Source organism: Coregonus clupeaformis, chromosome 25, assembly GCF_020615455.1.
Source record: "Coregonus clupeaformis isolate EN_2021a chromosome 25, ASM2061545v1, whole genome shotgun sequence".
NCBI classification, from domain to species: domain Eukaryota; kingdom Metazoa; phylum Chordata; class Actinopteri; order Salmoniformes; family Salmonidae; genus Coregonus; species Coregonus clupeaformis.
The window spans coordinates 1,987,294-2,010,069 of record NC_059216.1 but is presented as its reverse complement, the minus strand read 5'-3'; the positions used below and the strand labels follow the sequence as shown (position 1 = coordinate 2,010,069).

The 22,776-nt window shown below is 44.9% G+C and overlaps 1 protein-coding gene across 3 annotated transcripts in view; it reads left to right on the top strand.

Moving 5' to 3' along the window:
• Positions 1–22,776, top strand: part of LOC121567831 (protein FAM168A) — a 42,940-nt gene that overhangs the window by 10,865 nt on the left and 9,299 nt on the right. For 2 of the 3 annotated variants that reach the window (XM_041878148.2, XM_041878149.2), the window contains exons 2-4: positions 4,882–4,989; positions 6,204–6,295; positions 17,249–17,329. In XM_041878148.2, coding sequence (XP_041734082.1) covers positions 4,928–4,989; positions 6,204–6,295; positions 17,249–17,329 — 235 coding nt within the window. In that variant the 5' untranslated portion in view covers positions 4,882–4,927. The remainder of the gene's footprint in view (positions 1–4,881; positions 4,990–6,203; positions 6,296–17,248; positions 17,330–22,776) is intronic. The other variant, XM_041878150.2, reaches the window with a different exon arrangement.

Genomic DNA, 22,776 nt, shown 5'->3' with positions numbered 1-22,776 from the left:
CTCTCCTCTCTCTGCCTCTCTCTCCACCCCCCACTCTCTCTGCCTCTCCCTACACCCCCCTCTCTCTGCCTCTCTCCACCCCCTCTCTCTGCCTCTCTCTCCCCCCCCCTCTCTCTGCCTCTCTCTCCACCCCCCCTCTCTCTGCCTCTCTCTCCACCCCCCCTCTCTCTGCCTCTCCCTCCACCCCCCCTCTCTCTGCCTCTCCCTCCACCCCCCTCTCTCTGTCTCTCCCTCCACCCCCCCTCTCTCTGCCTCTCTCTCCACCCCCCTCTCTCTGCCTCTCCCTCCACCCCCTCTCTCTGCCTCTCCCTCCACCCCCCCTCTCTCTGCCTCTCCCTCCACCCCCTCTCTCTGCCTCTCCTCTCTCTGCCTCTCTCTCCACCCCCCTCTCTCTGCCTCTCTCTCCACCCCCCTCTCTCTGCCTCTCCCTCCACCCCCTCTCTCTGCCTCTCTCTCCACCCCCCCTCTCTGCCTCTCCCTCCACCCCCCTCTCTCTGCCTCTCCCGCCACCCCCCTCTCTCTCCCTCTCTCTCTCTCTCCACCCCCCTCTCTCTGCATCTCTCTGCCTCTCTCTCTGGGAAAGAGGGGAAGGATTGAGAGTGAATATGAAGAAAGGAGTGAGAGTTGTTGGAGAGGAGATGGAAAATGGATCAGTACATGTTGCAGGCTACTGTCTTGTGTGCATGTTATCCTGTAGGCTTGTGATGTGTCTGCTCTCTGCCTGGATGGAGCCTCAGGGTATGTGTCTGCCTGGGGCAGTATAGGGCGGTAGGAGAGACGAGAGGCAGAGAACAGTGGAGAGAGAGAGGGACCGAGATGGGCCTAATGTTGAGTGTCTCCAGCTGCCAGTGTCTATAGAGGGTTTCCTCAACAGCCTCATTAACGGTACTGTGTGCCAGTGTTTAGAGGGTTTCCTCAACGGCCTCATTAACGGTACTGTGTGTCAGTGGCCTGCAGTGAGGGCAGATGGAACTCCAGTCCCTCACATTCAGTGTTTAAACCAGTAGATGTTATTTTTGTATGTTATTTTTAAATCCCATTGAGACGAGGCCTGTTTTGTAAGGGAGCCCTGCATGGACACACATTATAAAACATTTACAACCTATACAAATGCAAAATAATAAAAACCTCTATTTACAAGCAATTTAAGAAAAATGGTCACATTCCTCAACAAGGAGGTTTGCTTAAGTGTGAATGTCATTGTCTGTTGATGGTGAGTATCGGCCCCCCAAATTTTGATGCATTAATTTAAAACAAATGTTTTCCCATAACTCAATAACGCAAAATATCCCCACAACACTGTGCATTTGAACATGTTCACATTGCAACACCATATGCCTATTGAAAATATAGAACCCTAACCCTGCTAAGTATAGAACCCTAACCCTGCTAAGTATAGAACCCTAACCCTGCTAAGTATAGAACCCTAACCCTACTAAGTATAGAACCCTAACCCTGCTAAGTATAGAACCCTAACCCTGCTAAGTATAGAACCCTAACCCTGCTAAGTATAGAACCCTAACCCTGCTAAGTATAGAACCCTAACCCTGCTAAGTATAGAACCCTAACCCTGCTAAGTATAGAACCCTAACCCTGCTAAGTATAGAACCCTGACCCTGCTGAGTATAGAACCCTGACCCTGCTGAGTATAGAACCCTAACCCTGCTAAGTATAGAACCCTAACCCTGCTAGGTATAGAACCCTAACCCTGCCAAGTATAGAACCCTAACCCTGCCAAGTATAGAACCCTAACCCTGCTAAGTATAGAACCCTAACCCTGCTAAGTATAGAACCCTAACCCTGCTAAGTATAGAACCCAAACCCTGCTAAGTATAGAACCCTAACCCTGCTAAGTATAGAACCCTAACCCTGCTAAGTATAGAACCCTAACCCTGCTAAGTATAGAACCCTAACCCTGCTAAGTATAGAACCCTAACCCTACTAAGTATAGAACCCTAACCCTGCTAAGTATAGAACCCTAACCCTGCTAAGTATAGAACCCTAACCCTGCTGAGTATAGAACCCTAACCCTGCTAAGTATAGAACCCTAACCCTACTAAGTATAGAACCCTAACCCTAATAAGTATAGAACCCTAACCCTGCTAAGTATAGAACCCTAACCCTGCTAAGTATAGAACCCTAACCCTACTAAGTATAGAACCCTAACCCTGCTAAGTATAGAACCCTAACCCTGCTAAGTATAGAACCCTAACCCTAATAAGTATAGAACCCTAACCCTGCTAAGTATAGAACCCTAACCCTACTAAGTATAGAACCCTAACCCTGCTAAGTATAGAACCCTAACCCTAATAAGTATAGAACCCTAACCCTGCTAAGTATAGAACCCTAACCCTAATAAGTATAGAACCCTAACCCTGCTAAGTATAGAACCCTAACCCTGCTGAGTATAGAACCCTAACCCTGCTAAGTATAGAACCCTAACCCTACTAAGTATAGAACCCTAACCCTAATAAGTATAGAACCCTAACCCTAATAAGTATAGAACCCTAACCCTGCTAAGTATAGAACCCTAACCCTGCTAAGTATAGAACCCTAACCCTGCTAAGTATAGAACCCTAACCCTAATAAGTATAGAACCCTAACCCTGCTAAGTATAGAACCCTAACCCTAATAAGTATAGAACCCTAACCCTGCTAAGTATAGAACCCTAACCCTAATAAGTATAGAACCCTACTAGCGAGGCAGAGAATGAAAGGAAGGAGGGAGAGAGAGATGGAGGGATGTAGAGCTCATGGGGGCACCTTCATTTTCTATCAGCAGCACGAGGTGATCCTGTCAAGGCCTGATTGATCAGACACAGAGCAGGACACACACACACTGATTCAACACTAAGTAACATGTACGCAGTCTACACACAGCAGTATAATACAGATGGGCACACGCAAATCAGAGCACCACACTGACTGACTGGCGCACACACTCACTTGACTCTCAACACATTTGCTGTGATTAGCTCATCTGTGTATTGATCCATTGCTTGGTGGCAAATCCCTATACTCTCTCTCTCTCTCTCTCTGCCTCTCCCTCTCTCTCTCTCTCGCTCTCTGCCTCTCTCTCTCTCTCTTTCTCTTCCTCTCTCTTCCTCTCCCTCTCTCTCCCTCTCTCTGCCTCTCCCTCTCTCTCTCTCTTCCTCGCTCTCTTCCTCTCTTCCTCGCTCTCTTCCTCTCTCTCTCTTCCTCTCTCTCTCTCTCTCTCTCTCTCTCTCTCTCTCTCTCTCTCTCTCTCTCTCTCTCTGCATCTCCCTCTCTCTGCCTCTCCCTCCCTCTCTCTGCCTCTCTCTCTCTCTCTCTCTCTCTCTCTCTCTCTCTCTCTCTCTCTCTCTCTCTCTCTCTCTCTCTCTCTCTCTCTCTCTCTCTCTCTCTCTTCCTCTCTCTCCCTCTCTCCCTCTCTCCCTCTCTCTTCCTCTGCCTCTCCCTCCCTCTGCCTCTCTCTCTCTCTCTCTCTCTCTGCCTCTCTCTTCCTCTCTCCCTCTCTCTGCCTCTCCCTCTCTCTCTCCTTCTCTCTCTCTCTCTCTCTCTCTCTCTCTCTCTCTCTCTGCATCTCCCTCTCTCTGCCTCTCCCTCCCTCTCTCTGCCTCTCTCTCTCTCTCTCTGCCTCTCCCTCCCTCTCTCTGCCTCTCTCTCTCTCTCTCTGCCTCTCTCTCTCTGCCTCTCTCTCTCTCTCTCTGCCTCTCTCTCTCTCTCTCTGCCTCTCTCTCTCTCTCTCTCTCTCTCTCTCTCTCTCTCTCTCTCTCTCTCTCTCTCTCTCTCTCTCTCTCGCTCTCTTCCTCTCTCTCTGCCTCTCCCTCTCTCTCTCTCTCTGCCTCTCTCTCTCTCTCTCTCTCTCTCTCTCTCTCTCTCTCTCTTCCTCTCTCTCCCTCTCTCCCTCTCTCTTCCTCTGCCTCTCCCTCCCTCTGCCTCTCTCTCTCTCTCTCTCTCTCTCTCTCTCTCTCTCTCTCTCTCTCTCTCCTCTCTCCCTCTCTCTCCCTCTCTCTCTCCTCTCTCTTCCTCTCTCTCTCTCTGTTTGTGCCTTCTCAGTGGCTGGTGGTGTGTTTGCTTTGCTGCCTACTTTGTTTTGCTGGTGTGCATTGCATGGACACACACACACACACACACACACAACACACACACACACACACAGAGAGAGAGAGACATATACACTGAGTGTACAAAACATTAAGAACACAGGGTATGAGCTGCACCCCCTCAGAACAGCCTCACTTTGTCGGGGCATGGACTCTATAAGGTGTTCGAAGGCTCCAATGTTTCCCACAGTTGTGTCAAGTTGGCTGGATGTGCTTTGGGTGGTGGACCATTCTTGATACACATGGGAAACTGTTGAGCGTGAAAAACCCAGCAGCATTGCAGTTCTTGACACACTCAAACCAGTGTGCCTGGCACCTACTACCATACCTCGTTCAAAGGCACTTAACTCTTTTGTCTTGCCCATTCACCCTCTGAATGGCACACATACACAATCCATGTCTCAATTATCTCAAGGCTTAAAAATCCTCCTTTAACCTGTCTCCTCCCCTTCATCTACACTGATTTAAGTGGATTTAACAAGTGACATCAATAAGGGATCATAGCTTTTCACTTGGATTCACCTGGTTAATCTATCATGGAAAGAGCAGGTGTTCATAATGTTTTGTACCCTCAGTGTACATTCAAATCAATTAATACAACCATCCTACCACGAGCAACCATAAACACACACACACACACACACACACACATCAGTACAACCGTTCAGCATAAGATCCCCCCAACATAAACCAACACACACCTCTACCGTGACTGTGATTGATGTGCTGACTTGCTTTGCCGTGTTTTTCTTGTCTGTGTTCATTATAATCATGATCTGTCGCTGTTTTAATTTCAGATTTGCATATCCACTCCCACCTCTTCCTCATTTGCATACAGCGAGAATGGCGAGCGGGCACCCCACTGACAAATACAGTTTCATGTACCAACCAGACACGCACAAGAGGTACGACACACACACACACACACACGAGTTACAATACACACAGACACAAGACACTCACAAGTGGTACTACTAGTGACACACACAAGATGTACAACACACACACCAGCTCGTAGTTTCTATGCACCAACCAGACACACACGAGGTATGGACAGGTACTAACCAGACTCTCACACCAGTATGACCTACGCAGTAGGAAGAGGTAAGTACACACATGATGAGAAAAGGGTGTGTTATAAACGGTATGTTTCGCTCTGTTCATCTCCTCTTTATGAATGTAGATTATCTGAGAAAGAGACTGGGTTTGTCCTGTTGTTTTTGACTAAGTATCTTTTTCTTCTATATGCTCTAATATGTTCCCCCCCATCCCCGGTCTCTCTCTCTCCCCCTATCCCCTGTCTCTCTCTCTCCCTCTATCCTCTCTCTCTCTCTCTCTCTCTCCCCCTATCCCCTGTCTCTCTCTCTCTCTATCCTCTCTCTCTCTCTCTCTCTCTCCCCCTATCCCCTGTCTCTCTCTCTCTCTATCCCCTGTCTCTCATCTCTCTCTCTCTCTCCCTCTATCCCCTGTCTCTCTCTCCCTCTCTCCCCCTATCCCCGGTCTCTCTCTCTCTCTCTATCCCCTCTCTCTCTCTCTCTCCCTCTATCCCCCCCCTCTCTCTCTCTCTCTCTCTCTCTCTCTCTCTCTCTCTCTCTCTCTCCCTATCCCCTCTCTCTTTCTCTCTCTCTCTCCCCCATCCCGTCTCTCTCCCTCTATCCCCTGTCTCTCTGTCTCCCTATCCCCTCTCTCTCTCTCTCTCTCTCTCTCTCTCTCTCTCTCTCTCTCTCTCTCTCTCTCTCCCTCTCTCTCTCTCTCCCCCCTATCCCCGGTCTCTCTCTCTCTCCCTCCCTCTATCCCCTGTCTCTCTCTCTCCCTATCCCCTGTCTCCCTCTCTCTCCCTCTCTCCCTCTCTCTCCCTCTCTCTCTCTCTCTCTCTCTCTCTCTCTCTCTCTCTCCCTATCCCCGGTCTCTCTCTCTCTCCCCCCTATCCCCGGTCTCTCTCTCTCTCCCTCCCCCTATCCCCTGTCTCTCTCTCTCTCTCTCTCCCCTGTCTCTCTCTCTCTCCCCTATCCCCTGTCTCTCTCTCTCCCCCTATCCCCTGTCTCTCTCTCTCTCTCCCCCTATCCCCTGTCTCTCTCTATCCCCTGTCTCTCGCTCTCCCTCACTCTCTCCTCCTCAGTAAGAACAGATTATCCAGCAGTATGAATCCTGTCTACAGTCCTGTTCAGCCTGGAGCTCCCTACGGTAACCCCAAGAACATGGCCTACACAGGTGAGACACATATTACCTTATTATTATTACATATTACCTTGCTCCCACACAACAATCAACACCCTCTAATCAAACTCAAGTGAATGGGCTAGCTAACGGTAGACAGAAATGACAGAATGAAACAGATCTGTCTGGTCTAAGATGTGTCCTGCTGGATCCCTACAAGGAATTTAGCTTAACGGTTAAACTGCCATTTTCTATCGGTTTTCCATTTAAACTATAAGAAAAAAAATCATACAATTCCACATCAATTCACAATGCAGAATAATGGTCCTATTACGTGTGTGACAGCTAGGGCCGGACAATGTTCTATCTACCGCAGTCATATTTATTGCCTTACCTCCATAACTTACTACATTCGCACACACTGTATATATATTTTCTGTTGTATTTCTAACTTTATGTTTTGTTTACCCCATATGTAACTCTGTGTTGTTGTTTTTATCGCACTGCTTTGCTTTATCTTGGCCAGGTCGCAGTTGTAAATGAGAACATGTTCTCAACTGGCTTACCTGGTTAAATAAAGGTTAAATAAAAATAAATAGAAAATAAATTACCCTTGAAAGCGCATCGGCTACGGCATGTTTGTTTGTCTGAGACCGCTCCCGAGTGGCGCAGCGGTCTAAGGCACTGCGTCTCAGTGCTTGAGGCGTCACTACAGACCCCCTGGTTCGATTCCAGGCTGTATCACAACCGGCTGTGATTGGGAGTCCTATAGGGCGGCGCACAATTGGCCCAGCGTCGTCCGGGTTTGGCCGGTGTAGGCCGTCATTGTAAATAAGAATTTGTTCTTAACTGACTTGCCTAGTTAAATAAATAAAAGAAAAACACTATGGCTTTTTAAATGCCTACACAAAACCTCCTCTTCTCTGGAGATGGTTTCGAAGCGCTACTGAACAGACATTTTACTGTAAAGGAATGCCGCTTCTGAAGTCCATCACTAAGTGACCGGAACTGTCAATCAAAAAATATTGAGCTGCCTGTGCGCAGACCACTCTCTCCTAAAAAAGTACTTTAAAGTTAGTTAAATACCGTTACTTACCAAGTAGGGCTGTCCCTGACTAAAAAAAAATCTTGGTCTACCAAGAGTGTTCTTTCAACCAATCGAATGGTCAAAATTTTAAAACTTGTATTTTTTCATATATTGACACATCCCTATGTGTTTTAATCAAATCACCTATATTCACTGAGCTTGTCTGATGCTTTAAGCACACTGTTTGATTAATCATTAAGACACACAAATGACTAGAGGGAGTCCGACCAGCAATTTGATTGTGCCGGGCCAGGCCCAGGCTCAGAATTACAACCATTTCTGAATTAAAAGTTCTGTTACCGAAATCCCTCATTTCAAAACTGGCCCGCTGTAATTCAAAAAAATTCAATAAAAATAAATTGACAGTTATGAAGGAAGCGTGAAGATACAGTATTTCAACAGTTCCAGGTGATAGGGCCACACTGATAACTTGAGCTTGGTTCGCAAGTTTCTAAACCATACCAAACCATCTTATTTGTCGCCATAATATTTGAATTGAGGAAGTGTGATCATATTCATTAGGATATTTTAGCGGTCTGCAATACATCCTAAATGCCCCCCAGCCTTCAGATGTGAGCTAAACAGTGCAAATAACCTTGAGATGCGTTTTTTAAGGCTATGGATGAGAAAGTTAACATATAATTTCCAAACGTTTAGGTCAGTTGTATGCTGCTTTGCTATCTTAACAGCAAGGGTTGCATTAAATAGGCTCTATTTTTTTACTGATGCATTTGGCAATATTCAATTTATACGCACAGAACATATAAACAAAAGCATTCACTGTGTACGTTGCTAGGCTACATGTAGGCCATTCATATATAGGCTCAGCACTTAGTTCAATTTATCTAATCAGTTATTGTTTTCTTGCTCAAACCACAAGCAACACCTGTCAAACTCAGACTCTCAAAACACAGGGATGACGATTCGCACGGGACTAGTATTATCAGAGGACCTTGGAGTTCGCCAAAAACCAGGAGGTTATTCTGCCTGGAATTGTTACTCGCCTGCCATGTAAAAATGACTGACATGGCAGATTCGGACGGGACTAAAATGACAGATGTGGTGTTTTGTGCTCGTGCACATAATGACATTACCGACCTCCCCCAGTAAAATGAATCCCGTCACAATAGGGCCTGACCTATAGCACATCATAATCACATCAATACTCCCGAGTGGCGCAGTGGTCTAAGGCACTGCATCGCAGTGCTAGCTGTGCCACTAGAGATCCTGGTTCGAATCCAGGCTCTGTCGTAGCCGGCCGCGACCGGGAGACCCATGGGGCGGCGCACAATTGGCCCAGCGTCGTCCAGAGTAGGGGAGGGAATGGCCGGCAGGGGATGTAGCTCAGTTGGTAGAGCATGGCGTTTGCAACGCCAGGGTTGTGGGTTCGATAAAATAATGTATGCGCTAACTGTAAGTCGCTCTGGATAAGAGCGTCTGCTAAATGACTAAAATGTAAATGTAAAAAAAATACATTGGTTATTAACAAACACTGAACACCGTAACACGTGACAGCAAAATGGATGCAGAGGACGTGACAAATTAATATTTACTGGTTGCTCGTGACATAAAGGGGAAGTCAGATGTGTGGAATAAATGTGACTAGTTGTTGAAAATACTGGAGATGAAGAAAAAGAAGGTAAGGCGTAAGCGCTGCGTCATATTATGTGGGCCAAACAGGTGCTGTTAGTTTCCAATGTCATTGTTTTGACCATTTGGAACAAAAGTAAACAAAAGTAAATAAATGATAAGCACAGAGAGTCTGTTGTAACATTATTTTGTTAAGCCTATTACACCAAAGACTAAAAACAGTCGCGTTCATTCGTAAATGCAATTTCCGAAATGTAACGGTTTATTTATTGTTCAAGCTAATTATTCAAGGCTCGCTTTATTTTATTTTAAAACTAAAACGCTTGATTGCGTTTCAATTCGTGAATGACTCATATGCTGTGTGATGACATGAGTGAATGATTGATTGATACAGTAGCCTATGTAAGTATTGAAATATAGGCCTAAGTAAGTTACGGTATTAAGATAAAACAGGATGCACTCTTAGGCCTACAGCTCAATGGTAGTTATACAAGGCTTCTATACTTCTATACTAAGCCTACTAATAATAATACTAATAGTAATAATAACAATAAGGAGATCAAGAAAAATGAGCATTATTATTATCATTATTATAAATATTATTTTTCTGACAATTTGGAACAGTGCAAACAACACAAAAAAATATGTAAGTAATATCAGAGGCTGTTCTAACTTTTAAAAAAAAAAACTGTAACTCCTTTTATTACAGCAAAGCAAAGATTAAAAACAGCCGAATTTGTGAAATTGTTTTCTTGACATGTCGTCCCAGAATCAGTAGGCAATTAAACAAACACTCAAACAGACAACAGAAGCAGGATCTGTCTTATTTCTGTAGATATATATGGATGATTTATAAAGCCAGGTACATTTAACAGAAAGGCTATTGATTATAGAACTAATTAAGCTGGGGTCCACTCAGACAGGCTCGAATCAGACAGGTGTCTTGTACACCATTATTTTATATATATATATATATATATATATCTCTATATATATATATATATATATATACAGTGCCTTCAGAAAGTATTTAGACCCCTTTACTTTTTCCACATTTTGTTACGTTACAGCCTTATTCTAAAATCTATTAAATAAAACAATTTCCTCAACAATCTACACACAATAACCCAAATTTTAGCAAATGTATTAAATATAAAAAACAGATACCTTATTACATAAGTATTCAGACCCTTTGCTATGAGACTCGAAATTGAGCTCAGGTGCATCCTGTTTCCATTGATCATCCTTGAAATGTTTCTACAACTTGATTGAAGTCCACCTGTGATAAATTCAATTGATTGGACATGATTTGGAAAGGCACACACCTGTCTATATAAGGTCCCACAGTTGACAGTGCATGTCAGAGCAAAAACCAAGCCATGAGGTCGAAGGAATTGTCCATAGAGCTCCGAGACAGGATTGTGTCGAGGCACAGATCTGGGGAAGGGTACCAAAACATTTCTGCAGCATTGAAGGTCCCCAAGAACACAGTGGCCTCCATCATTCTTACATGGAAGAAGTTTGGAATTACCAAGACTCTTCCTAGAGCTGGCCGCCCGACCAAACTGAGCAATCGGGGAAGAAGGGCCTTGGTCAGGGAGGTGACCAAGAACCCGATGGTCACTCTGACAGAGTTCCAGAGTTCCTCTGTGGAGATGGGAGAACCTTCCAGAAGGACAACCATCTCTGCAGCACTCCACCAATTAGGCCTTTATGGTAGAGTGGCCAGACGGAAGCCACTCCTCAGATTCTCTTGTCTGAAGAAACCAATATTGAACTCTTTGGCCTGAATGCCAAGCGTCACATCTGGAGGAAACCTGGCACCATCCCTACGGTGAAGCATGGTGGTGGCAGCATCATGCTGTGGGGATGTTTTTCAGCGGCAGGGACTGGGAGCCTACTCGGGATCGAGGCAAAGATGAACGGAGCAAAGTACAGAGAGATCCTTGATGAAAACCTGTTCTAGAGCACTCAGGACCTCACACTGGGGCGAAGGTTCACCTTCCAACAGGACAACGACCCTAAGCACACAGCTAAAACAATGCAGGAGTGGCTTCCGGACAGTATCTGAATGTCTTTGAGTGGCCCAGGCAGAGGCCGGACTTGAACCCGATCGAACATCTCTGGAGAGACCTGAAAATAGTTGTGCAGTGACGCTCCCCATCCAACCTGACAGAGCTTGAGAGGATCTTCAGAGAAGAATGGGAGAAACTCCCAAATACAGGTGTGCCAAAATTGTAGCCTCATACCCAAGAAAACTCGAGGCTGTAATCGCTGCCAAAGGTGCTTCAACAAAGTACTGAGTAAAAGGTCTGAATACTTACAGTACCTGTCGAAAATTTGGACACATCTACTCATTCAAGGGTTTTTCTTTATTTTTACAGTTTTCTATTTAAAATTTTAGATTCTTCAAAGTAGCCACCCTTTGCCTTGATGACAGCTTTGCACACTCTTGGCATTCTCTCAACCAGCTTCATGAGGAATGGTTTTCCAACAGTCTTGAAGGAATTCCCACTTACGCTGAGCACTTGTTGGCTGCTTTTCCTTCACTCTGCGGTCCACTCATCCCAAACCATCTCAATTGGGTTGAGGTCGGGTGATTGTGGAGGCCAGGTCATCTGATGCAGCACTCCATCACTCTCCTTCTTGGTCAAATAGCCCTTACACAGCCTGGAGGTGTGTTTTGGGTCATTGTCCTGTTGAAAAACAAATGATAGTCCCACTAAGCGCAAACCAGATGGGATGGCGTATCGCTACAGAATGCTGTGGTAGCCATGCTGGTTAAGTGTGCCTTGAATTCTAAATATATCACAGACACTGTCCAGCAAAGCACCATCACACCACCTCCTCCATGCTTCATGGTGGGAACCACACATGCGGAGATCATCCGTTCACCTACTCTGCGTCTCACAAAGACACGACGGTTGGAACCGAAAATCTCAAATTTGGACTCATCAGACCAAAGGACAAATTTCCACCGGTCTAATGTCCATTGCTCGTGTTTCTTGGCCCAAGAAGCAAGTCTCTTCTTCTTATTGGTGTCCTTTAGTAGTGGTTTCTTTGCAGCAATTCAACCACGAAGGCCTGATTCACACAGTCTCCTCTGAACAGTTGATGTTGAGATGTGTCTGTTACTTGAACTCTGTGAAGCATTTATCTGGGCTGCAATTTCAGAAGGCTGGTAACTCTAATGAACTTATCCTCTGCAACAGAGGTAACTCTGGGTCTTCCATTCCTGTGGCGCGGTCCTCATGAGAGCCAGTTTCATCATAGCTCTTGATGGTTTTTGCGACTGCACTTGAAGAAACTTTCAAAGTTCTTGAAATGTTCCGTATTGACTGACCTTCATGTCTTAAAGTAATGATGGAATGTCGTTTCTCTTTGCTTATTTGAGCTGTTCTTGCCATAATATGGACTTGGTCTTTTCCCAAATAGAGAAATCTTCTGTAAACCCCCCCTACCTTGTCACAACACAACTGATTGGCTCAAACGCATTAAGAAGGAAATAAATTCCACAAATTAACTTTTAAGAAGGCACACCTGTTAATTGAAATGCATTCCAGGTGACTACCTCATGAAGCTGGTTGAGAGAATGCCAAGAGTGTGCAAAGCTGTCATCCAGGCAAAGGGTGGCTTTTTGAAGAATCTCAAATATAAAATATATTTTGATTTGTTTAACCCTTTTTTGGTTACTACATGATTCCATATGTGTTATTTCATAGTTTTGATGTCTTCACTATTATTCTACAATGTAGAAAATAGTAAAAATAAAGAAAAAACTTTGAATGAGTAGGTGTTCTAAAACTTTTGACTGGTACTGTATATATATATATATATTTTATTATGCTACTGCTCGACTATAGAAATCTCGGGCGACCAAACAATCCACCAGTCGACTAAATGGGGTCAGCCCTATTACCAAGATATTTGGTAGAACGAAAACACATCTTCCGGTAGGAATCAACTCCTAAGATTCAGTATTTTTGGAACGGAGGAGACTGATTAGTTGCCGTACTTCCGAGAACTCAAAACACTTGCATCTTTCATAGCGAGCTAGCGAGGGACGGAGAGAGAGGGGAGGGGCGCAGTATAGGTAGGTCGGCCATCAGGCAGACAGGCCTAGTGCATGGTTCTGACTATCTATCTGGAATCAAAAGCTGTATCTCGCAATGGGATGCTGTGTTTCGCAATATCTTGGCTTGTAAAGTCTTGCTACTTCTGTAAAGCAGGGCCTGTCATCAAAGAATAGGCTAGGATATTGTACAGTCGTGGTCAAAAGTTTTGAGAATGACACAAATACTAATTTTCGCAAAGTCTGCTGCCTCAGTTTTGATGTTTGCAATTTGCATATACTCCAGAATGTCATGAAGAGTGATCAGATGAATTGCAATTAATTGCAAAGTCCCTCTTTGCCATGAAAATTAACTTAATCCCCAAAAACCATTTCCACTGCATTTCAGCCCTGCCACAAAAGGACCAGCTGACATCATGTCAGTGATTCTCTCGTTAACACAGGTGAGAGTGTTGACGAGGACAAGGCTGGAGATCACTCTGTCATGCTGATTGAGTTAGAATAGCAGACTGGAAGCTTTAAAAGGAGGGTGGTGCTTGAAATCATTGTTCTTCTTCTGTTAACCATGGTTACCTGCAAGGAAACACGTGCCGTCATCATTGCTTTGCACAAAAAGGGCTTCACAGGCAAGGATATTGCTGCTAGTATGATTGCACCTAAATCAACCATTTATCGGATCATCAACAACTTCAAGGAGAGAGGTTCATTTGTTGTGAAGAAGGTGTCAGGGCACCCAAGAAAGTCCAGCAATCGCCAGGACCGTCTCCTAAAGTTGATTCAGCTGCAGGATCGGGGCACCACCAGTGCAGAGCTTGCTCAGGAATGGCAGCAGGCAGGTGTGAGTGCATCTGCACGCACAGTGAGGCGAAGACTTTTGGAGGATGGCCTGGTGTCAAGAAGGGCAGCGAGGAAGCCACTTCTCTCCAGGAAAAACATCAGGGACAGACTGATATTCTTCAAAGGGTACAGGGATTGGACTGCTGAGGACTGGGGTAAAGTCATTTTTTCTGATGAATCCCCTTTCCGATTGTTTGGGGCATCCGGAAAAAAGCTTGTCCGGAGAAGACAAGGTGAGCGCTACCATCAGTCCTGTGTCATGCCAACAGTAAAGCATCCTGAGACCATTCATGTGTGGGGTTGCTTCTCAGCCAAGGGAGTGGGCTCACTCACAATTTTGCCTAAGAACACAGCCATAAGAGTGTCTGCTAAATGACTAAAATGTATAAGTAATGAATAAAGAATGGTACCAACACATCTTCCGAGAGCAACTTCTCCCAACCATCCAAGAACAGTTTGGTGACGACCAATGCCTTTTCCAGCATGATGGAGCACCTTGCCATAAGGCAAAAGTGATAACTAAGTGGCTCGGGGAACAAAACATCAACATTTTGGGTCCATGGCCAGGAAACTCCCCAGACCTTAATCACATTGAGAACTTGTGGTCGATCCTCAAGAGGTGGGTGGACAAACCAAAAACCAAAAATTCTGACAAACTCCAAGCATTGATTATGCAAGAATGGGCTGCCATCAGTCAGGATGTGGCCCAGAGGTTAATTGACAGCATGCCAGGGCGGATTGCAGAGGTCTTGAAAAAGAAGGGTCAACACTGCAAATATTGACTCTTTGCATAAAGTTAATGGGATTTTAATAAGGGAAAAATTATTTAACATTAAGGATCCCAATTTTGTTTAAGAGTTTTAACGTTTAATCGTTTACGCCCCTAATCCCTACGCCGACAGCAGACGGTCAGGAAGGGGCCCCTTCAGATCTATCAGTCTCCGATACACCATTTGATGGTTTGGAGACTGACTTTGGAGATAGTATGACAGTCATTCATTATTACAGGGATGTTATGACAGGGCCTGTATATCACAGTGTGATGATACCATTCACTATAACAGGGGTGTTATGACAGGGCCTGTATATCACAGTGTGATGAGACAGAGTGTGACATCTATCAGAATGTATGACTGTCCCCAATCACACAGCTGTCACCTCCATTTACACACACACACACACACACACACACAGCAACATGGATGTGACCTGTGTGTCATGCTTCCCCTCAACATCCCTCCTCTTCCTCTCTTCCTGTTCTTCTGTGTCTATTTCCCTCATTCACACTCTCTCTCTCTCTCCATCTTCCTCCATCTCGCTCTCTCTTCCTCATTCCCTCCTTCTCTCCATCCCTCTCATTTCTCACCTTCCTGCCACACAGCGTAATCACTGAAAAGACATAAACTCTAAACGTTAGTGTGTAGAGTGGGGGTTGTAATGTCTGCTAATTGGTGAGACGATTATCCTCCTCTTGTCATTACACACACACACACGGTTAACACACAGTCTGGTCCCAGTTGTCTGGTTGTGTGAAACACACACTGGGTTAACACACAGTCTTGTCTCTGGTTGTGTGAAACACCTTGTAATGAAGACAGATTAACAGCCAGAACAGAACTGTATTATCCTGGTGTGATAACAGAACAGAACTGTATTATCCTGGTGTGATAACAGAACAGAACTGTATTATCCTGGTGTGATAACAGAACAGAACTGTATTATCCTGGTGTGATAACAGAACAGAACTGTATTATCCTGGTGTGATAACAGAACAGAACTGTATTATCCTGGTGTGATAACAGAACAGAACTGTATTATCCTGGTGTGATAACAGAACAGAACTGTATTATCCTGGTGTGATAACAGAACAGAACTGTATTATCCTGGTGTGATAACAGAACAGAACTGTATTATCCTGGTGTGATAACAGAACATAACTGTATTATCCTGGTGTGATAACAGAACAGAACTGTATTATCCTGGTGTGATAACTAGGGGTGTAACGATCCATCTACTACATCGATGTATCGATTTATATTCCTATGATCCAACTACATCGATCTGTGCTCGGCGAGTTGGCCTTTTGGACAACATATATCGATCTAACATCGTTTTAAAATGTAATAAATCGATTGTATCGATACTAGGAAATAACCCATTGGATTTAAGCACGTCAGACTTTATATGGATGTTTTTTCTTAGCACTTTTAATGATAAAGGCTTTAAACATTACTCGATTCAGTCTGCCTATCCGTGACGTCATCGCGCCAGCAGCAGCGCAAAGGCGCAAAGACAACAAAACATAGCATGGCGGACGACAGAGGAGAAGCCGACGAGCGAGAAATTATCAAGCCACCATTGCGGTCCTTACAAGAAACAGGAATCTAGGAAACTTCACCTGCACTGTCCAGTATCCAGGTATTTATTTCAGTCACACTGGTTGAATTTTTGGCTAAAAGGTTACTGAATCGATTTCAAGTCACTGAATCGTTTCGGATCGTATCGTTCTAAATGAACCAATATCGTCCTTGAATCGTATCGACAACCACGAATCGTGATACAAATCGAATCGTTGTTAAAACGAATCGTTACACCCCTAGTGATAACAGAACAGAACTGTATTATCCTGGTGTGATAACAGAACAGAACTGTATTATCCTGGTGTGATAACAGAACAGAACTGTATTATCCTGGTGTGATAACAGAACAGAACTGTATTATCCTGGTGTGATAACAGAACAGAACTGTATTATCCTGGTGTGATAACAGAACAGAACTGTATTATCCTGGTGTGATAACAGAACAGACACTATTCAACATGTGTGTTGTGTTCACCCCAGAGTGTGTTGTATGCCAGTGTGTGTGTGTGTTGTGTTCACCCCAGAGTGTGTTGTATGCCAGTGTGTGTGTTGTGTCCGCATACATAGGTTTGGTTTGCTTCTAGCTGAACTCAGCGAGGGGAAGTGAACATCTCCCATACGCCCTTAAAATACATTCGCTTGGGAAAAAAAGTCAATATTTGTGTTTTATCCTCCTTGAGACGCCATACCAACAACATACCCAGTAACACTTCCTCAAAATAGTCAGAATCAATCTAAGATAAATCAAGAAATATGTAATTAATCTTAGACATCTAAGATGTTTGGTGCAGTATTGTATCAAGTATCGATGAATGACAACAAACACTTCATTGAAGAATCCATACTGTTGACCAATCACTGACGAAGGGGCATGGACTTCGTCTGCCGAACTTCGGCTTGCCTCAAGAAAAAAAAATGGTGTTCACGAACAGCCGAAAAAACCCTAGCCGAAGACTAAATCGAAGAAAAACGTCACCAAATTGTCATCGTATATGAACTGTTTCAAACTGTTTCGGATGTTCGCACGTTCCTTAAGACTCTCTCTTGTCCTGTGTCTGTAGGCTACCCAGGAGGTTACCCCACTGCTGCTCCCACCTACACACCCAACCTCTACCAAACGGGTAGTCCAGGGTACCCACCGGGTAAGAACACACACACACACAACCTCTACCAAACGGGTAGTCCAGGGTACCCACCGGGTAAGAACACACACACACACAACCTCTACCAAACGGGTAGTCCAGGGTACCCACCGGGTAAGAACACACACACACAACCTCTACCAAACGGGTAGTCCAGGGTACCCACCGGGTAAGAACACACACACACCCAACCTCTACCAAACGGGTAGTCCAGGGTACCCACCGGGTAAGAACACACACACACCCAACCTCTACCAAACGGGTAGTCCAGGGTACCCACCGGGTAAGAACACACACACACCCAACCTCTACCAAACGGGTAGTCCAGGGGTACCCACCGGGTAAGAACACACACACACCCAACCTCTACCAAACGGGTAGTCCAGGGTACCCACCGGGTAAGAACACACACACACCCAACCTCTACCAAACGGGTAGTCCAGGGTACCCACCGGGTAAGAACACACACACACCCAACCTCTACCAAACGGGTAGTCCAGGGTACCCACCGGGTAAGAACACACACACACCCAACCTCTACCAAACGGGTAGTCCAGGGTACCCACCAGGTAAGAACACACACACACACCCAACCTCTACCAAACGGGTAGTCCAGGGTACCCACCAGGTAAGAACACACACACACCCAACCTCTACCAAACGTGTAGTCCAGGGTACCCACCGGGTAAGAACACACACACACCCAACCTCTACCAAAGCGGGTAGTCCAGGGTACCCACCGGGTAAGAACACACACACACCCAACCTCTACCAAACGGGTAGTCCAGGGTACCCACCAGGTAAGAACACACACACACCCAACCTCTACCAAACGGGTAGTCCAGGGTACCCACCGGGTAAGAACACACACACACCCAACCTCTACCAAACGGGTAGTCCAGGGTACCCACCGGGTAAGAACACACACACACCCAACCTCTACCAAACGGGTAGTCCAGGGTACCCACCAGGTAAGAACACACACACACCCAACCTCTACCAAACGGGTAGTCCAGGGTACCCACCAGGTAAGAACACACACACACCCAACCTCTACCAAACGGGTAGTCCAGGGTACCCACCGGGTAAGAACACACACACACACAATTTCGACCGGAACAGGTAGTCCAGCCTAAAACTGTGTTTTTTGGAGGAAAAACACAGATTTTATAGGGCTCCCCTTAGTTGTTTATTAACCATTATTTTACCAGGTATATTGACAGAAAACCGTGCACGACTTTCTCTTGTACACTAAGGACCCGGGGGAGAGAAGAATGTGCCTATTTGAAAGTTATAATTTTTTTTGTAGCTCAGCAACATTTTAAAAAGTAGCTCTCTTGCAGGGAAAGGTTGGAAACCCAGGTATAGAGTAGTCAGCTGCCCCCTGCTGTTTCTAGCAGAGTACTACACATATAGTAGTACACAAAGGTAACAGTAGGGTTGAATGGCAGGAAACCACTCCCTTTTCCCGGGATAAATAACTGTGAGAAACCGGTAAATTATAATAAATGATATCAACAGCATGGTGCGAAATGGAACTGTTAAATTATATGTGATGTCTAAATCTGGCTTCTCTATGGCCTTCTCTCTGATCTCTGCATGATCAATCATTAACGCTCATGGTGGGGACAGACAGCCCATCTCAGTATGGAGCGCAGTTCACAATGCATGTAGACCTATCATCTCATGGTAACTTTTATTCTTGTGACAGATAGGCCTACGTTTGCTACAGCATAGCCTATGGTACAGTAATATAAGCACCGAATGCACGTCTAATTTACCCATCTCCATCTGGCTTTCGGGATCACCTTATTTTTTGTTATTGTAAATATGTTTTTATTGCAGCTGCAGAGTTTTAAAACAGCCTCTCACTCAAATATTGTTGCTTTGAATTAGTGTGTGCGAGTCGTTTTTCTCTCCCATTCAAATTGCTTTGGAATGGGGTATTGTGTGTAGGTTGATGAGATAAAAAAAAAAAAGTAATCCATTTTAGATTAAGGCTGTAACATAATGTGGAAAAGGGAAGGGGTCTGAATACATTGCAAATGCACTGTGTGTGTGTGTGTGTGTGTGTGTGTGTGTGTATATATATATATATATATATATATATACACACACATACAGTGCATTCGGAAAGTATTCAGACCACTTCCCTTTTTCCACATTATGTTACAGCCTTATTCTAAAATGGATTACATTTTTTAAAAATCTCATCAACCTACACACAATACCCCATTCCAAAGCAAATGGATTAAATAGTTTTTTTTTTCCCTCATCAATCTACACACAATACCCCATAATGACAAAGCAAAAACACGTTTTTTGAAATCTTTGCAAATGAAAATGTTTAAAATGAAATCACATTTACATAAGTATTCAGACCCTTTACACCTTTGGCATCGACTACAGCCTCAAGTCTTCTTGGGTATGACGCTACAAGCTTGGCACACCTATATTTGGGGAGTTTCTCCCATCCTTCTCTGCAGATCCTCTCAAGCTCTGTCAGGTTGGATGGGGACCAGATAATCTTGTTTTTTATGGTCTGAGAGTCCTTTAGGTGCCTTTTGGCAAACTCCAAGCGGGCTGTCATGTGCCTTTTACTGAGGAGTGGCTTCCATCTGGCCACTCTACCATAAAGGCCTAATTGGTGGAGTGCTGCAGATATGGTTGTCCTTCTGGAAGGTTCTCCCATCTCCACAGAGGAACTCTGGAACTCTGTCAGAGTGACCATCGGGTTCTTGGTCACCTCCCTGACCAAGGCCCTTCTTCCCCGAGTTTGGTCGGGCGGCCAGCTCTAGGAAGAGTCTTGGTAATTCCAAACTTCTTCCATGTAAGAATGATGGAGGCCACTGTGTTCTTGGGGACCTTCAATGCTGCAGAAATGTTTTGGTACCCTCGACACAATCCTGTCTCGGGGGCTCTATGGACAATTCCTTCGACCTCATGGCTTGGTTTTTGCTCTGACATGCACTGTCAACTGTGGGACCTTATATAGACAGGTGTGTGCCTTTCCAAATCATGTCCAATCAGTTGATTTTACCACAGGTGGACTCCAAGTTGTAGAATCATCTCAAGGGTGATCAATGGAAACAGGATGCACCTGAGCTCAATTTCGAGTCTCATAGCAAAGGGTCTGAATACTTATGTAAATGTTTTTTTCCATTTTTTATTTGTAATACATTTGCAAAAATGTCTAAAAACCTGTTTTCGCTTGGTCATTATGGGGTATTTTGTGTAGATTGATGAGCATACATTTAGATCCGTTTTAGAATAAGGCTGTAACGTAACAACGTGGAGGAAGGGGTCTGAATACTTTCCAATGCACTGTATGTGTTAACATGACTGTTAAATGCACTGTAAATGCAGTTCTTGACTTGGACTGAAATAGGTGCTGGTACTCATTTTGGGTGCCGGTACTGTTTATATTTAGGTGCAGGAGTGCCACAATACTTTTGAGCCAAAATTCTATAAGAGGAACAGGACCTCAAGCAGTAGAAGATTTTGAGGTGCCGGCACTCCGCTCCGGTGAACTCCTGTCCAAGTCAAGCACTGTGTAAATGGCATGTTATAGAAGGGTCCAGACACCTTTTGTGTGATTTCGCATGTTTTTGAGAAACTTTCCCCAACCAGAAAATCACTTCCTCGTTGTGTAACATGAACAAACATGAACAAAGGCTCAAACACCCCAAAATGTTGTTTTAGAAACGGCAAAGCTCTCAGTATAGTGATGCAGGTCTTTAGATATTGTACACATGAAATTGTGCCATTCAAAAATTTATATTCCATTTACCTCTTCGTCCATTCTTCAGGTAACTGCCAAAATAAACAAAACACTAAATGAGGGTTGCAAAGTATATTGAAAGCATGGAGTGCTTCCACCCAGGAAGTTCCAGACACTTGTACAATCTATGCCAAGGTGCATTGAAGCTGTTCTGGCTCGTGGTGGCCCAACGCCCTATTAAGACACTTTATGTTGGTGTTTCCTTTATTTTGGCAGTTACCTGTAGCAGCAGGCTACACAGAGAATGGAACAGCTGGAAACGGCATGAGTCGCGCAAAAGGGAAGATAACGTTGCGGATAAAGTTCGGAATGACACAATTTCATGTCTCGAAAAGGCCGTATTTTGGGTGTTTTTGGAGCCTCATCACTACAGTCTCCTCCTAGTGGTAGAGCCTCATCACTACAGTCTCCTCTTAGGGGTAGAGACTCATCACTACAGTGTCCTCCTAGTGGTAGAGTCTCATCACTACAGTCTCCTAGTGGTAGAGTCTCATCACTACAGTCTCCTAGTGGTAGAGCCTCATCACTACAGTCTCCTCCTAGTGGTAGAGTCTCATCACTACAGTCTCCGCCTAGTGGTAGAGTCTCATCACTACAGTCTCCTAGTGGTAGAGCCTCATCACTACAGTCTCCTCCTAGTGGTAGAGTCTCATCACTACAGTCTCCGCCTAGTGGTAGAGCCTCATCACCACAGTCTCCTAGTGGTAGAGTCTCATCACTACAGTCTCCTAGTGGTAGAGCCTCATCACTACAGTCTCCTCCTAGTGGTAGAGTCTCATCACTACAGTCTCCTCCTAGTGGTAGAGTCTCATCACTACAGTCTCCTCCTAGTGGTAGAGACTCATCACTACAGTCTCCTCCTAGTGGTAGAGACTCATCACTACAGTCTCCTCCTAGTGGTAGAGTCTCATCACTACAGTCTCCTCCTAGTGGTAGAGCCTCATCACTACAGTCTCCTAGTGGTAGAGTCTCATCACTAGAGTCTCCTCCTAGTGGTAGAGACTCATCACTACAGTCTCCTCCTAGAGGTAGAGCCTCATCACTACAGTCTCCTCCTAGTGGTAGAGACTCATCACTACAGTCTCCTAGTGGTAGAGACTCATCACTACAGTCTACCTCCAGTTTAAACGGCCGCTCAAAATCTGGCGCAGCAAGAACAGGAGTACTACACAAGAGTGCTTTAGCAGTGTTGAAAGCAGTACAACAATCTTCAGACCATACAAATTTTCTCGCCGGACTGAGCAAATCCGTTAATGGAGCAACTACCGCAGAGAAATTTTTACAGAAACTACGGTAGTAGCCAACCATCCCTAAAAACGGCGTAGCTCTCTTCTGGTGGTAGGTGCGGGAAATGCGTTTATAGCTGAGACCTTGGCATCTACAGGGCGCACCTGACCATGGCCGACCTGTTTACCAAGATAAGTAACAGTGGCCTTCCCAAACTCGCACTTTGCTAAGTTCAGGGTTAGAGAAGCGGTTGCTAGACGTTCACACACTACCCTTAGAGTGTTAACATGATCAGACCACTCAGTTGAATAAATTACCAGATCATCAAGGTAAGCACTACCATTAGGAACTCCAGCCAATACTGTGTTAACCAGGCGTTGGAAAGTGGCTGGTGCGTTCCGCATCCCAAATGCCATGACAGCATATTGTAGGAAGTGAT